This window comes from Jatropha curcas, chromosome 10, assembly GCF_041381405.1.
Source record: "Jatropha curcas cultivar XTBG-Jc1 chromosome 10, XTBG_Jcur_1.0, whole genome shotgun sequence".
NCBI classification, from domain to species: Eukaryota; Viridiplantae; Streptophyta; class Magnoliopsida; order Malpighiales; family Euphorbiaceae; genus Jatropha; species Jatropha curcas.
In genome coordinates, this window is record NC_143160.1 from 21,998,797 (window position 1) to 22,013,582 (window position 14,786).

General features: G+C 31.1%; 2 protein-coding genes across 2 annotated transcripts; both read left to right on the forward strand.

The window, feature by feature from the left end:
* The first annotated feature begins 5,790 nt into the window (after window positions 1-5,790).
* On the forward strand, window positions 5,791-8,130 carry LOC105647919 (ribonuclease H2 subunit C-like protein). The gene is made up of 4 exons (XM_012234134.4): window positions 5,791-6,066; window positions 6,152-6,244; window positions 6,679-6,860; window positions 7,762-8,130. Exons 1-4 carry the CDS (start codon window positions 5,898-5,900, stop codon window positions 7,825-7,827), a joined length of 510 nt encoding a protein of 169 aa, XP_012089524.1. The 5' UTR covers window positions 5,791-5,897; the 3' UTR covers window positions 7,828-8,130.
* Window positions 8,131-12,590: 4,460 nt separating this feature from the next.
* Window positions 12,591-14,307, forward strand: LOC105647920 (protein PHLOEM PROTEIN 2-LIKE A9). The gene is made up of 3 exons (XM_012234135.4): window positions 12,591-12,742; window positions 13,043-13,113; window positions 13,703-14,307. Exons 1-3 carry the CDS (start codon window positions 12,689-12,691, stop codon window positions 14,088-14,090), a joined length of 513 nt encoding a protein of 170 aa, XP_012089525.1. The 5' UTR covers window positions 12,591-12,688; the 3' UTR covers window positions 14,091-14,307.
* The last annotated feature ends 479 nt before the right edge of the window (window positions 14,308-14,786 follow it).

Consider the following 14,786-nt stretch of genomic DNA (forward strand, 5'->3'; position numbering starts at 1 on the left):
ATTTTATTTTAGAAAAGCCAATTATTTAAACCCAACCCGAACGAACCGAACCGAGTTCCTATGTAGAAAATTATTTAATCGTCCCAAATAAGTTCATCCATTGCATCCATTCATAAATTAAGCATCACATCCATCATTCATCCACCATACATATCAAATGAAATTAAAAGACCCGCTCTTGCCTTATGGTTAAAGGCGGGCCACAAACCGAGTTTAATAATAACACCAATAATGAACAATAAGAAATAAATCCTAAAAAAAGAAAATCTCATAATCACCAATAATTAATTGATTTGGTTTGATTAAGACTCCATTTGCCCATTATTGATCATTTTCCGGATTGAGATTAAAAATCTACTTAATGAAACAAAATTAATAGAAAATAATAAAAATAAACTGAGACTAGGAGACAGTCGCGTCACGCAGCTGTTCTATGGAAGAACAGTTGCGTGGCGCGACTCTTGTCTTTTGTTCTGGGACTTATAACAGTTGCGTCACGCAGCTGTTCTATGAAGAACAGTCGCGTGATGGAACTCTATCATTTGCTCTGGAACTTAGAACAGTTGCGTCACGCGGGTGTTCTATAAAGAACAGTCGCTTGACGGAACTCCTACCTACGTGACGGAACTGTTTGTGACTTATTCCAAATCCTCAGGTTTATTGATTATTTATTCAAAATATCACGTTAAATACAAATATGAGAATAAAAATACATACTGAGTATATAAACAGCTGCGTCACGCAGGTGGTCCAGTCCGAATCAAGGGTTTTTGGACGTGAACAGCCGCGTCACGCAGGTAGTAGCTGCGTGACGCGACTGCTCTGGTCCGCAACTACCTTTCAAACTACCCCTTTTTTATGTTTCTTTTTTGTCCAAAGTGATTAGAACAAACCTAGAAAGGTTCAACAATAGGCAAACTTACGTTTTATCAATGGCAAATCAATTCAACAATATGAAAATGAGATTTTTAAGAGATAAAATGCTAGAAATGAAAAAGAAAAGTTAGAATCATTACCTAGCCCTCAGATTTGAGGATTGCATACACTGAGATTGATTTAGAGACGTTGTTTCACGATTCCAGAAGTGTGGTTGTCGAACTTTTCACAGAACCAAGTGTTTTCTCTCTTTTTCTCTTTTTCTTTTCTTATATTTTTATATTTCTTGATTTCAAAACTAAATGGTTAATGGTTTGATCTTCCTCAAGTTTACTCACTTAAGTTCTTGGGGAAGAAAACCTAGCCGTTTTAGTCGAAAACTTAGTTTTTTTTTAGCTTTAGGATTTTTAGAGAAAAAAAATGAGATAAAGTGCAAAAAGTCTCGTTTTTAGTGTAAAATGTTGTATTTATATGGCTAGGGCAACAGAGCAGTCGCGTCACGCGGATAGAAGCTGCGTGACGCACCCGTAAGTTGCGTGACGCGACTTACTTTTCATACAGTTGCCGCGTATCCATACAAACAGTGCAGGCCGTTGCACGGGCACGCGCCAGAGGTGTCAGTCCTGTTAGAGCTGCGTGATGCAGCTAAGAGTGCCGTCACGCAGGTATAAGCTGCGTGACGCAGCCCTAACATGGGTCAGGCTCCTTTGGGCGGTTTGGTTCAATTTTTGGTTCAAACACTTCTGGTTTATCGTGATACCTTATCCCTTGTCCTCATATCATCATCGGGTCAGGTGGAGGCATAAAATTACGCGTCAACACATTGCTAGATATTTACAAGTCTGGAACTCGGCTAAACCAATCTATGATAGCGTTGGAGGGGGAAAGGGTACCAGATTAGATTTGGATGTCATGATCCACATGAAATTGATTGAAAAGGTCGGAGATGCTTATCGGGTAGTAGGTGATCGAGAGGACAGTTCTGACCATGAGGAAGCTGAGGCCGCAGGTGGTGCTGACATGGAGGAGGATAATCCGCCTCCTTTTGGTTCTTCTTTTGATGCAGGTACTTTCGGTGCTGGACCATCCTTTCAACGAGCGTCAAACATGTCCAATGACGAAGTCCTTGCAAGGATGATGTCTCGAATGGACATATTTGACCCACGCCTTAACGGGATGGAATCTATGATTGCAGACCGATTCCAATCCATCGAGATTATGCACGGGAGCCTCGATTCTCACATGGAGACACTGCAGGGCCAACTCCAAACTGTTATCCAGCTTTTACAGCCGCATCCACCTCCACCACCGAAGCCCTGATGGATTTTTGACTTTGTATTTGTTTTCTTATTTTGATTTTGTTCTCATACACTGATCATTTTGTGTTGAATTTTTATTTTTCTCTTTTATTTGACTATTATATCTTTTAGTAGTTTCTTTTCTCTTAATGTTTATTTTGGTCTTTTAGCTATGACATGTTCCAGCACCCAGCTCTATTGTATTTTTCAATACAATTTTGGTAATGTTTACCCCCACTTTCTTAATGCTTTTCTTCTGTTAATGCAATAATTTTGGGGAAATCAGTTTATTTTATATACATTGGGGACAATGTGTTTGATTAAATTGGGGGAAGGAAATTTTAGCTAAAATTTTATTTTTGCTTAACATGGTTGGAATGATTATAAGCAAGCTTGAAGTTTGTCACGATTTAGTAATATGTGATGAATTTAGTTGATTCTCTATTCTAGTGTACTTAAGCTCTGAATTTGAAATTTTTGACTTAACATAATTCATTGATTTAACTATTTATTTCTAAGATTATAAATACTAATTTTTGTGAAATTTATGATATATAGACATATTTTAATCTAAAGTTATTTAAACCTTGGCATTCCTAGAATAAATTAGAAATCCCTTTGAGGCAAAATTTTAAATGCTTACATTTAAGAAGAAATGATTTAGGCATTCTTTGTTGAACTTCATATTTAGTATAGGCCACCTAAGTTAAAAATATGACTTTTACAACTAATTTTGAAGCCTATAAACCATAAAATTTTCTTGTTCACCCTCATTAAACCTAGCCATTAAACCAATTTCAAATTCCTACCCTAAGTATAAAAATGTATGATTGAAAGATTCGACTTTTAATTAAAACATAGCAACAAGAATGGAGAATTTTTCATTGATACTAGCAAGTGTACCAAATAAGAAAAATCAAAAGAGACACACAAAAAAGCAATCAATCAAAAGAATTCAAGTTTGGGGAATTCAAAAGGTAAGGAAGAAATTATCAAAATATTATGGAAAGACCTTGCCAAAATGTCTCTAGCTAGTGAAGAATTTCAAGACAGAAACTCCCTTCAAACAATTAAGTTTTGATTACAATGGAAGTCTGGATATTATACATTCTTTTGTACTCTTTGTCTACCTTTTATCCTTTTTCTTTGACTAAGCTAAATTTATACCCCCAAAACCCCATTACAACCCAAAATAAAGACCTTTTGATCTTTTAAAAATCGTATGCATTTCAATTGTGGAGAAGGGATGACTAATTTTGCATATGAGAATGCTGAATTTGTACTATCAATTATCTTATTTTGAAAGGTTGAAAATTTCTTTGGATGATTCATACCCTATTTATCGTAAGTTGAATAATTATTAGTGTTGAAAATCTCTTTAACTTATATTTAATTCATTGAATGTGCTTTATTCAAAAATTGAATTCTAGCTTAAATATGAGTAGCATGGAAAACAATTGATTTATTCACATATTTACTGATTGTGATATCTTATGAGTTTATGATTAATTATCTCCAACCATGGTAAGCTAGTTTGTCAAATTATTTTTCTCATTTTTAGTTTTGTTGCTTGAGGACAAGCAATGGTTTAAGTTTGGGGAATTTTGATAGGTGTCAGTTTTATAGTATTTTTAGTATAGTTTTTAATTAGAATTTTAGTAAATTTTATCACTTTGATTTGTTTTTAATTCATTTTAAGTATAATTTTGTTCAAAGCTTCCTTGAATCATAACCCACTTGATCTGAAAGAAATTTGCAAGGTTTTGGCACAGAAAAGAGCATTACAAAGCAAAATACTCAGTCTCAAGCACGCCCAGCCCGTGCTAAAAGGCACTCCCGTGCTAAAAACTAAGGAAAATCAAGTGGAGAGTCAGGAGCGAGCACGGCTATCCCGTGCTAAATGGCACGTCCGTGCCCAAAAGAAACTCATGGCATGCTTGCCTAGCACGCCCATGACAAAAATCTATCTTGGAAGGACAGAGACAAGCACGCCTTACCCGTGCTAATGCGCACGCCCGTGCCACAAAGACTCACCTGAGTGTATTGCATAGCACGACCCGTGCTCAATCATCCAGAGTTCTAGACTTGAGCACGCCCAAGCCGTGCTATATGGCACGCCCATGCTATAAAGGCAGAGCTGACTTGAGCTAAAAAAGCAAGCAAATCTTTTTCTTACATGGGCCCGCCTCGGATATTTTCCCAAACGTGCTAAACAAGATCTAAACCTATTTAGGAAGAGAAAAGAGTCCTAACTAAGAAGAAATCCAAAGCCTAAACAGTCATGATCTCCTAAAGAAGATTTTGTATCTAAATAGGATTCTGTTTCCTAAATAGAGTCAGATTCTACTGCAGGAAGTCTATATAAAGAGAGGAGCTATTCATTGTGAGGTATCTCGAAATTTAGTATTCTTTCTACATAATTCTCTCTCTCTCAAGGATTTCAAGCATCCAAGATCTGTGCCAAGATTCAAGGAAGCCATTCCACATAGCTGTTACCTAGTTTTTATCTCTAAACTCTTAATCTTGTTTTTCTCTTTATTGTTCATCACTGATTATGAAGATTTATTCAAGTATTACTGAGTTTTATTTAATTACTATGTCTAGCTAAACTCTTATACTAGGGATTTGATGTAACTTAATTCGATTCCAATTTATAATATTATATCTGTTTTTCATTGTTCTTGTTATAATTTGTTATTGAACTTAAAGCTTCCAGGCAGAGTTTCTCCCCTGGATTGAATTATTTCATTAATCACTATCGGGAGAAGGATTTTTGATATGAAAAAGGTAATGAATTACTTGAGAATAATAATTTGATGCGGAAGCTATATGGTTTGACTCAAGGGGGGTTTTCATAAGTTAATGACCTTAGGTTATGAATTCACAAAACAACCATAAAATTTAGTGATTTAATTTATGTTTGATTGCACTATTGGAAGATAGGTAATTAGACTAGATTAGAATAGCTAACAATACATCGGGAGAGCTTGTTAGTGATTTTAGGGTTGTTTCTCCTACTTGAATAATTAAAATCGATTAACAGACAAATAAAATAAATTGGATAGAATTAAGTGAAATCAAATTCCCTAGTAGTTTAAATCATTGATTTCTTTTCGAATTTACTTTCCTTATAACAAATCTCTCTTATTGTCGTTTAAATAATAATAACAAATCTCTCTTATTGTCGTTTAAATAATAATAGGTTAACATAATTTTTCGTACAATTGCGAAAATCACTGTCAAGTTTTTGGCGCCGTTGCCAGGGATCGAACCCGGGTCGCCCGCGTGACAGGCGGGAATACTCACCACTATACTCCCAAAAACTTGATAGTGAGTTGGGTATAGTTATTTCCAATTGTATTTTGTTATTAGCCTCTATACCACTAATCAAAGTTCGTAGGATTAGAAGACACAATAATATAGGTGCTCATTGTCTAGCTAGAGCGTCCTATCGTTTTAATCGCGTCCATATTTATGACTCAGTGCCAGACTGTTTGATGAATTATTTTTCCTTGAAATAATATATAATAATTCTTCTCCTTAAAAAAAAAAAAAAAAAACCCTACCTATTGCTATTCCCGATGGTAGAGTCTAAAATGCGCGGGAAATGTAAGATACTAGAAATGGGGTTAGACGATTAGGGTTTACAGCAACTGGTTATCTAAAGAGGGGAAAATACTAGAAAGAAAGCCAAAAAAAAAAAAAAAAAAAAAAAGAAAATTAATGGATAGAGAGGGAAATTTGGAGGCAGGAACCATAGGAATGATAAGTCAAAGTAAAAACAACAATGCAGAAGTCCCAAATCTCACCGGTCAGCTCCACCACCTCCCTTGCTGTGTCAAATACGACGGCCCTTGTGCCGTTTCTCACTATTTCAAATCCAAGCTCACCGGTAATTCTTCTCTCTTCTCTTTCAATATTTTTAATGTTCTATTTATCTTAATTTTTTTTTTCCCATTAACTGGGTATTTATATAGGAATGGAGACTGAAGGATTGATGGTGGAGGAAGCCTATTTTAGAGGCAGGAAATTGCAGGGTGCTACCATTCCTATTCCACCTGGCTATTCCGGTATGTATTTGGATTTTTAAATGAATTTTGATAGAAGATAATTAGAATTATGTGTTTAATATAAATGTTTAAAATAATATAGTTCAAATGAATTCTATAATTTGGAACAGTTGATAAATGAAATGAACTTAATTTCTCTATTTTACCCTCATTTATGAAGAGACAGCTTTACTTGAAATGAGAGTATATTGAATTGAATTCTTGCAAATTTTCGGGTTTCAGGATGCCAAGATAGAGTTTTGAAAATTTTTCATAATGACTTCATAATTTTAAATTCATTTGATTTTATTTCATATTCATTATGTTTACAAATACAATTAAATTGTCTTCATTTTTTTAGGCTTGGTTTTTGGTGTAAAGGATAGTGAAGAAGATAATACATATTATGTGACTGGTTAATGTATGATGACTCTTGTTGAATTGTTGTTCTGCAGGCTTTGTCCTTGGGAAGAAGGGTATAAAGAAAAGAAAAGCTTGTGACTCCTCAGAAAAAAGTTCTGACTGTTGGGAGATGAATGCGACATTTGAAAATATAACATATTGGAATCATGACAGCCTACCTTCACATAATGATACTTTTTTGCGTTCCTTTCATTGGTTATCTGTTGCAGAAGCAGTAAGTTTTCTTCTCACACTTTCTCTGCAGTGATGATATATGGAATTTGATACCTGTGTTAACCTTTTGCAAAGTAGAAGAGCGAGTAGTAGTAATGCTTACATTGAAAGTTACAGTGGTAATCTCTTTCAAATAATTGCATGGTTCCAGATAGAGTAAGGTTACGTTCCTAGTGGCATCTATTTATATTTCTTGCATTAGCTAATCTGGAACCGGATGTAGCTGATTACCTGCTGTTTCCATGAATATGATCTCTATCTGTGTTTACTATATTATCAAAGAAGTTATTTTCTTTTTTTAATTGAACAAAAGTAAGGAGCAAAACATGCTTATGGAGGTTACATGGCAAGGGAGTGGCTGAGTCAAATTAAAAACCGGGACATAGTTGCTACATCCTTATGGAAGCTCTTCCTATGATTGTTATTCTTTCTTAAGTACGCCAACTAAATTTTTTTGGCTAGAAAACTGGCTCTATAACGTAACTAACTCCAACCCTCGCAAAAAAAAAAAAAAAAAAAAGACTATCTGAGTCGGAAGAGTTAATGTTATGGTGAGACTTTTTTTAATTAATGTATATCTAGGCATATTTTTTTGGACTTTGCATAAGTGAGTTGTTGAGTTCAAAATAATATTTGTCTTGTAATTATCTAAGTTGGAAAATGGATTGGGTGAGTGCTTGGCTCAGGTATTGATAATAGCTAAGCCATTTGGTCTCCAGAAATTAGACCAACCCCCATAGGTAATCTATTGGTATTGCTTAATTAGGACCATCAGTATCTTAAGTTATTGGTGACCTATCTATCTACTTGTCTGCTATAATTGATTTGTGGATAAATGTGCACTAACAGGATGTTCTTAGGTTTACACCGTCTTACTTTCTATCTGTGAATTGTAACTGCAGCTGCACAAGCCAGTGACAGCTGACGATATGGCTTCTGCATCTATCACTCTGGAGAAGAAGTGCTGAAGACTTAACAAGTTTGGGTAGTTTCTTGTCAGATATCTTGCTACTTCAGCCTTCCTATCCCAGTATAGGTTAATTATATTTTACTTTTAAATAGCAAAATTCTCTCTCCGGTTACACAAACATGGAGACATGTGCATATGTATTTATGTTGTCTACAGTCTATCCAAACTGGGCTGTCTGTAAGGTTAGCCTCTGAACTGAAAATGGATTGTTAATTAATGTAACTGTAGGTTTTGATGATAATGTAGCACGACAATCACTAAGCCCTCTTAGTTACCAAATTACCATCTGTTTTAGTTTTAAGAGTATTATGTTCACATTTTTGTATTCTTTTTACAAAATTTTCTTTATGCTAGTAAAGGAAATTAAATCTATTCGTATACTAAGTACAAGTTCAGACTTTTAGGTTTAGAAGCTTTTTAATTATAATGTGAAGGATATTGTGGTTGAGTACATTAATGGAGATTAGATTTATGAGTCTGGATGAATATGAATTGTTATCATCATCATCATTGTTAATATTATTATTGTTAATGAAAATAATAATAATATTATTATTATTATTTATTATTGTTAAAAGAGTCGGTGTTAATTTAGTTTTAAATGGAGACAACTAATGGGTTTGGTTTCAGTTTTATATACTGCTCAACTGAATTTATTTTACATTCAAAATAGTTAAACTAAGTTGAAATAACCAAACCAGTTCAGTTTAGATCTTATTTAGTGGGTTTTTGGTTAACTATATTCCACCTTTTTTCAGTTATCGGTTAGTGCGGTTTAGAACCGAACTGACCGATGCACAGCCCTAGTGAAAAGGGACTTTATTAAGGAAAAGTGGAAAAAAGGGAGAGTCAAATGGTTTCGTTATGTGCATCATAGACACAATGTGCTAGAATGGAAGGTTAAGAGCATTGAAATTATAGCATAAAAGGAAGTGACGGATAGATCAAGAGTGATGTAGGGAAAAGTGATGGCAAATGATTTAGCAGCTTTGAAACTTTTAAAAGATATAGTTCTAATTGAGTGGAATGGAGTCTATACTAGCATTCTTACTAGGTTGGAACGAAGACTTAGTTGAGTTGGATAGATGAGTATATCCTCAAGTATAAATGGTATACCTGCTACAATCATGCCATTTCAAATATGCCTCCTGAAATTCTGTTGAGCCGCAGCTGTAAGTTTGAATCCTTAGGTTTTATCCTTGCAATTGGGATTTCAAATGACATGTTCTGAATTTGAATGACCTTTATAATGTATAATATTTTCATTTTTCCAATTGGGTTTAGCAATTGAGAATAGATATATGATTCTAGATGAATATTTGTTTAAGGATTAATTTGACATGTTCTGAATTTGAATGACCTTTATAATGTATAATATTTTCTTTTTTCCAATTGGGTTTAGCAATTGAGAATAGATATATGATTCTAGATGAATATTTGTTTAAGGATTAATTTGACATGTTCTGAATTTGAATGACCTTTATAATGTATAATATTTTCTTTTTTCCAATTGGGTTTAGCAATTGAGAATAGATATATGATTCTAGATGAATATTTGTTTAAGGATTAATTTGACATATCTACAAGTTATTTCAAGTAAACCTCTAAAACGTTACTTTTATTATATATGAATGCTCTTATTGTGGGTGCCAATTCCTCGGGCTATAAAAGAAAAGGCGTGTATTGTTTTTGTAGGGTATCTTCAATTCTTGATGAGGGTGACTAGTCCTTAATGGTGTCTGATGATGTTGGATTCTCTTTTACTATCATTTTGTTTACTTCTGATACATTGTATTGAGAACATATGCATGGAATATTCTTATTGAATTATAATTGTTAATGGATTTCTACTGCTTACATATGAAATGAATTGATTTCCTTTTTAGTGGAAGAACTGTAGGAATTAAAATGCGGCGCACACTGGAAATTTATGAATGGGAAAGGAATGTCAAATTTCGGACTTTTGATCTCTTAGGTAAGGAGATATGTATTATTCCTGGGCTGATTGCTTTTCAATAACTGGTAGATGTCCCTTTGGAATTCATATTGTAAAAGTAGTGGTCATACTAGATTGAAGCAAGTATCTTATTCAAGTTGAGCATGGGTTGGCAGTTCCTTAAAAGTATGATACAATTTTGCTGCTCTTTCTTTTCCCTGTTCGAGTGGAGAAGATGGAATATTTCATTCTTGCATAAATAATTCGTTTCTGTCCTTTTCTTTTCACCAAATATATAAAAAGCTTCCCAATTTTACAATTTTAACCTTGTTTGTTTGCAAATTATCAATTTTGGGACACAATAGGTCCTGCAAAATTTAGTGCCACAGACATTTTATATATTTACCCTTTTTTTTTCTTAGAAAGCAATCATTTTCTTTGTAACTGTTAATGTCTTCTCTTCCACATTATTTTTGTTACTCTTTGTTACGTGTATAATTGGGTATACGTATTCCATGCTAAATTTGATTTTCTATCTATTATCTATACTATATATAAATGTGAGAATAGGGAGAATAAAGAGATTTTTGACAGCGCCCTCGATGAAATTTAGAATATCTTCAAATAGCTTTAACTATAGCCAATTCGAATATTACATTTTATGTCAATGAGTGTTTGGATAAGTGGTTCGACACTCTTCTTCCTTATGTGAGGTCAAGGGTTTTACTCATCATGGATGGAGCAAATACTTGTTATGAGCGCTTTATCCCTTCTAGGCTGACCCAATGTTTCTTTTATATAATCTTTTTTAAATAAATTAATTAAATTAATTAACTTATTTATTTATTTTAAATTTGCAACTTAAAACAATAGAGAAACAAAATATTTGAATAAATTCATTAACTGATCAGTATTGGATCCTAGCATGATTTGATTTGTAATTTTCATTCATTGACTTGATTTTGTTTGGTCCATTAAAATCAAATTTAATTAAATTATAGCATTTTCAGAGTTTTTTTTGAAATTCAAATTAGTAATCTTTTTAATATAATTTATTTCTTATTATATATTGAGTTTTTAAAAGAGTTTTATTATTAATAAAATTTGCTATTTTTTTATTTTCTTTTTCGTTATTGAATTAATTTATAACCACTGTCACTTTAATTTAATAAGAGATTTATATGTCCTTTGCAATGAATAGATGGCTTAAGCATTTTTAATTTTCTTGATATTTTTTCTTTTATATCATAAATATATTTGACTTAAAAGAAAATAATGTTTATAAAATTGAAAAAAACTAGAACTATACATTTCTGTTTTGAGCCATTTTTTGGGTTTCAAGAGTTTATGTGTATGTCTATACATTCCTTTCTTTAATTTATTATTGAACTTCTAAGAGTTAAAAACACAAGACGTATGAATAATATTTTAATTTTTAATAATTATAAATTATAATATTATTCAATTAGGAATCTTATTAAAATACCAATTTATTATAGACCACTGATATAAATATTTAATACTTATAGAAAAAATCACCATAACAATTTTGTTTTTCTTTAGCTATAGGGTTTATTATTACATGTCAAAAATTTTTCTTCTTATCATTTTACTTCTTAATTTTAAAGATATTATTTTACTTGAGTTATGATTATTTTTGCTTTCCATATCTTTTCAATCATAAAGTTTTATTTTTTCATTCAATTTTGATTCTTTTTACAATATTTATTCATTTCGTCTACATACATATTATAAATATTTATAGTAAAATATTGACTAAAAAACACCTAATTAATATACTTATTTTTTTATTCAATAATGTATTATCATTTTTATTATATTATAGAAAAATCAATAAACTATATTTAGAAAAAAAAAATAAAAAAAAAGGTAAGTATAACAAGTTTTAACGTGCTTTTGCACGTTCTTAATACTAGTTTTAGAAAAATTTGGATTATTTATTTATAGTTTTTGGACATTTTATTTTTTTATGAAATTTTTTTACTAGTTTTAGAAAAATTTAGATTATTTATTTATAATTTTTGGACATTTTATTTTTTTATGAAATTTTTTTAAGAAAAAGAAGTTAGTGAATTTCAATATCAAGTTTTTTAAGAAAAAAATATATAGTTTTTGATATGTGAACCCATAACCTTTAGAGAAAAATTTTATATCTTAACCACATACTAAATTTAGTCTATATAATAAAACTTTATTTTAAAAAAAAAAATTAAAACTGTCCGGTTTGCAGTAGAAAATCATATCAATCATTAGTTCTCGAGTTAATCGGTTTGATTAGCCGGTCAATCTCTTTTTTAAAACTCTGATAAAAATATTGCTTATAATGCTAAGCTTCTACTAATTACTAGATCTTATTTGGCAATAGCTCATGAGTTAGCTTTCCGCATTTTAATGAAATCAATACTATGTATTCACTAATTGTAATGTTTGATAACATAGCTTTTATAATAGATAAATATAGCTTTTATAATAATTTTTAAAATTTGATGAAGCTTTTTCGAATTGTCACTATGTGATAAATTCGAAGCGAATTCAAAATGAAATGGTATCGATCCTTTTCTTGGTAGTAAACTAAATAACTACTATATAGACCAAACAGGTAAAGTATATATTCTTTGGAAAAGCTTTTGATATATAGTATTCACTTTAAAGTGAAAAAGGTTGATGCTATTCTTTTTATGACCCATTTGCTTGATTCTTTCTCCGTCCAAATTTTATCCCATCTCCTTTTTTTTTTTTTTTTTTTTTTTTTTTTTTTTAAATTTTATTTTCTTTTAAATTAAATGGTACTTTTTTGAGCAAAACAGAACATATATAAAGCGCTAAGGCAATTCAATTATCATCTCATTCCTTCCTCCAAACCTATTAAACATTAAACATTTCTGTTTTTTGACCTCTCAAGATGGCATCAAAGCCACATCGCGAGGCTAACTTGAATGCAGTGGAAAAGAAAGAGGTTAGAATTAGATTTTATATACACATTTCTATATATTCATATTTATGCTTTTTATGAATAAATATACTTTTTAAAAATAATTTTACTTGAAATATCGAAGCAAGTATATTAAAAATCCATTTATATTTGAAAACAAATGTGTTCTGTGTATATTTTGGAAACTTTATTGTAATATTTTGATTATGCTTTAATATAAAAATAAATGGAAAATGATATTATATGTTTTGAAGATAAGAGATAGGAAAATAAAATGTGGTTTTGGTGAAAAATAATTGAATTAATTAATCGTCATAATTGCAGAATAAGTGGATTCTTGGACCTCCGGCGCTTAACATCGTATGGGGTAATGACGAGCGCTATTGGAAATTATCGTAAGACTATATTTTCTTACAGTTTTTTTTTTTTTTTTAATTTTATATATTCATATTTTTTTTTAATTATTTTGGTTTTTCTTTCTTTATTTTCAATGAAACACAATAATATTATTTTAAAATATTTCGTGATGAAAATTTCTTACCTACACTTGCAAATGGATTGGCACATCAAGCCAATCAAAAACCCAGTTTCTAAAAACAAGTTTCTTAAAAAAAATTACTGTTTTGTCCTTTTTTTCTGGATGTATAATTAGAAATACCCTTATTTGATTTAAAATACTGTTTGTAATTAATTTGATATACATATGAGTTCATATATTATATACATATAAGTTCATATGCCGGGTATAGATAAATCTTTATTATGCATAATAAAGAGATCTGCAATATACTTTGTCTTAATTGAATACACATTAATTAAAGGATAATTTAATCAATTATTCTCCTTTTTCTACAATGTGATTCAATATATATTTTTAATTTCTTATCAAAAAGTAAAAAATTGTCAAATTTAACTGATGGAGGGAGAAACATAAAAAATTTGACTTAGCCTGGACCTAACTAATTTTGAAAACTGGAATTACAGGCGAGACCAAGCTTCAGCAGAGTTATTACAGGTATGTTGGCTGGAAGTAACAGGTTCAACTAGTGAGAATCTACAAAAAGGGAAGTCGTACGAAATCAAGTTCAAGGTTGAAATGAAAGAAGGAGCCTTTGGATGGAACGGATGTCCTGTTTTCATAATGGCTAAGATAGGAAAGAAGGGCAAATACAAATGGGAAAAGATTGACTTAATTAATTTAGCTAAGGACAAAAAAGGTCAATTTGAAATTCCGGTAAATGGATTGACCGTTGAAGTTCCGGCAACCTACTCCGGCGAAGACACCAAGCTCTATTTTGGTTTGTATGAAGTATGGACCGGTAGATGGAAGGGTGGTTTGGTAATTCATCAAGCTGAAGTTACAATGAATTAACTTTGGTTTCAAACAATTTATAATGCTTAAATTGCAATCTAATAATGTGGGAATAAGTTTATATTTCGACTAAACAGAGAGCGAAAGGTTTCTTTTTTTTGTTTTTTTTTATTAAGGAAATGTGAGTGGGAGTTTAATATCCAATAACAACGAATCGGAATTGGTATTGTTGTACTTTTATAATTATAAATGAATGCTCAAAGCATCATTTTTGCTATTTTTCAACTCTGCTATAAGTTTATAACAACATGTACATTGAACATAATAAAAGTAAAATTATTATCGTTTTTTGAAAAGTATATAAGCAACGTTAGAGTTTCATCTAAAGGAATAAATATATATTTGATCTCTGAACTTGTTTAGTAAGATTAAAAATGTCGGATTTGATCTTTTGGACCAATTTAACCCTTGAACTTGTATAAAATCATTAAAAAGATTCATTTTCACTTTTTAATCTGATTTAACCAGTGAATTTATATAAAATGATTAAAAAAATCATGTTTAACATTTTAACTCAACTTAACCTTTAAATTCTTCGGTGTACTTACAATGAAGAATAATATATGAAGTATATCATATAGAAAAATGATATATAAAAATATACTGTATCTCTCTTTACCTTGATTGATGGTTTTAAGATTAGAAGATCAAGCTTTAAGTTTTTTTTTTTTTTTTTATCAAGCTTGAAACATGAAC

Coding starts and splice junctions, on each gene's coding strand:
- LOC105647919 (XM_012234134.4), top strand. CDS start 5,898: ATGGATAGAGAGGGAAATTTGGAGGCAGGAACCATAGGAATGATAAGT. Junction 6,067..6,151: donor TTTCAAATCCAAGCTCACCG/GTAATTCTTCTC, acceptor GTATTTATATAG/GAATGGAGACTGAAGGATTG. Junction 6,245..6,678: donor TATTCCACCTGGCTATTCCG/GTATGTATTTGG, acceptor GTTGTTCTGCAG/GCTTTGTCCTTGGGAAGAAG.
- LOC105647920 (XM_012234135.4), top strand. CDS start 12,689: ATGGCATCAAAGCCACATCGCGAGGCTAACTTGAATGCAGTGGAAAAG. Junction 12,743..13,042: donor ATGCAGTGGAAAAGAAAGAG/GTTAGAATTAGA, acceptor TCATAATTGCAG/AATAAGTGGATTCTTGGACC. Junction 13,114..13,702: donor GAGCGCTATTGGAAATTATC/GTAAGACTATAT, acceptor CTGGAATTACAG/GCGAGACCAAGCTTCAGCAG.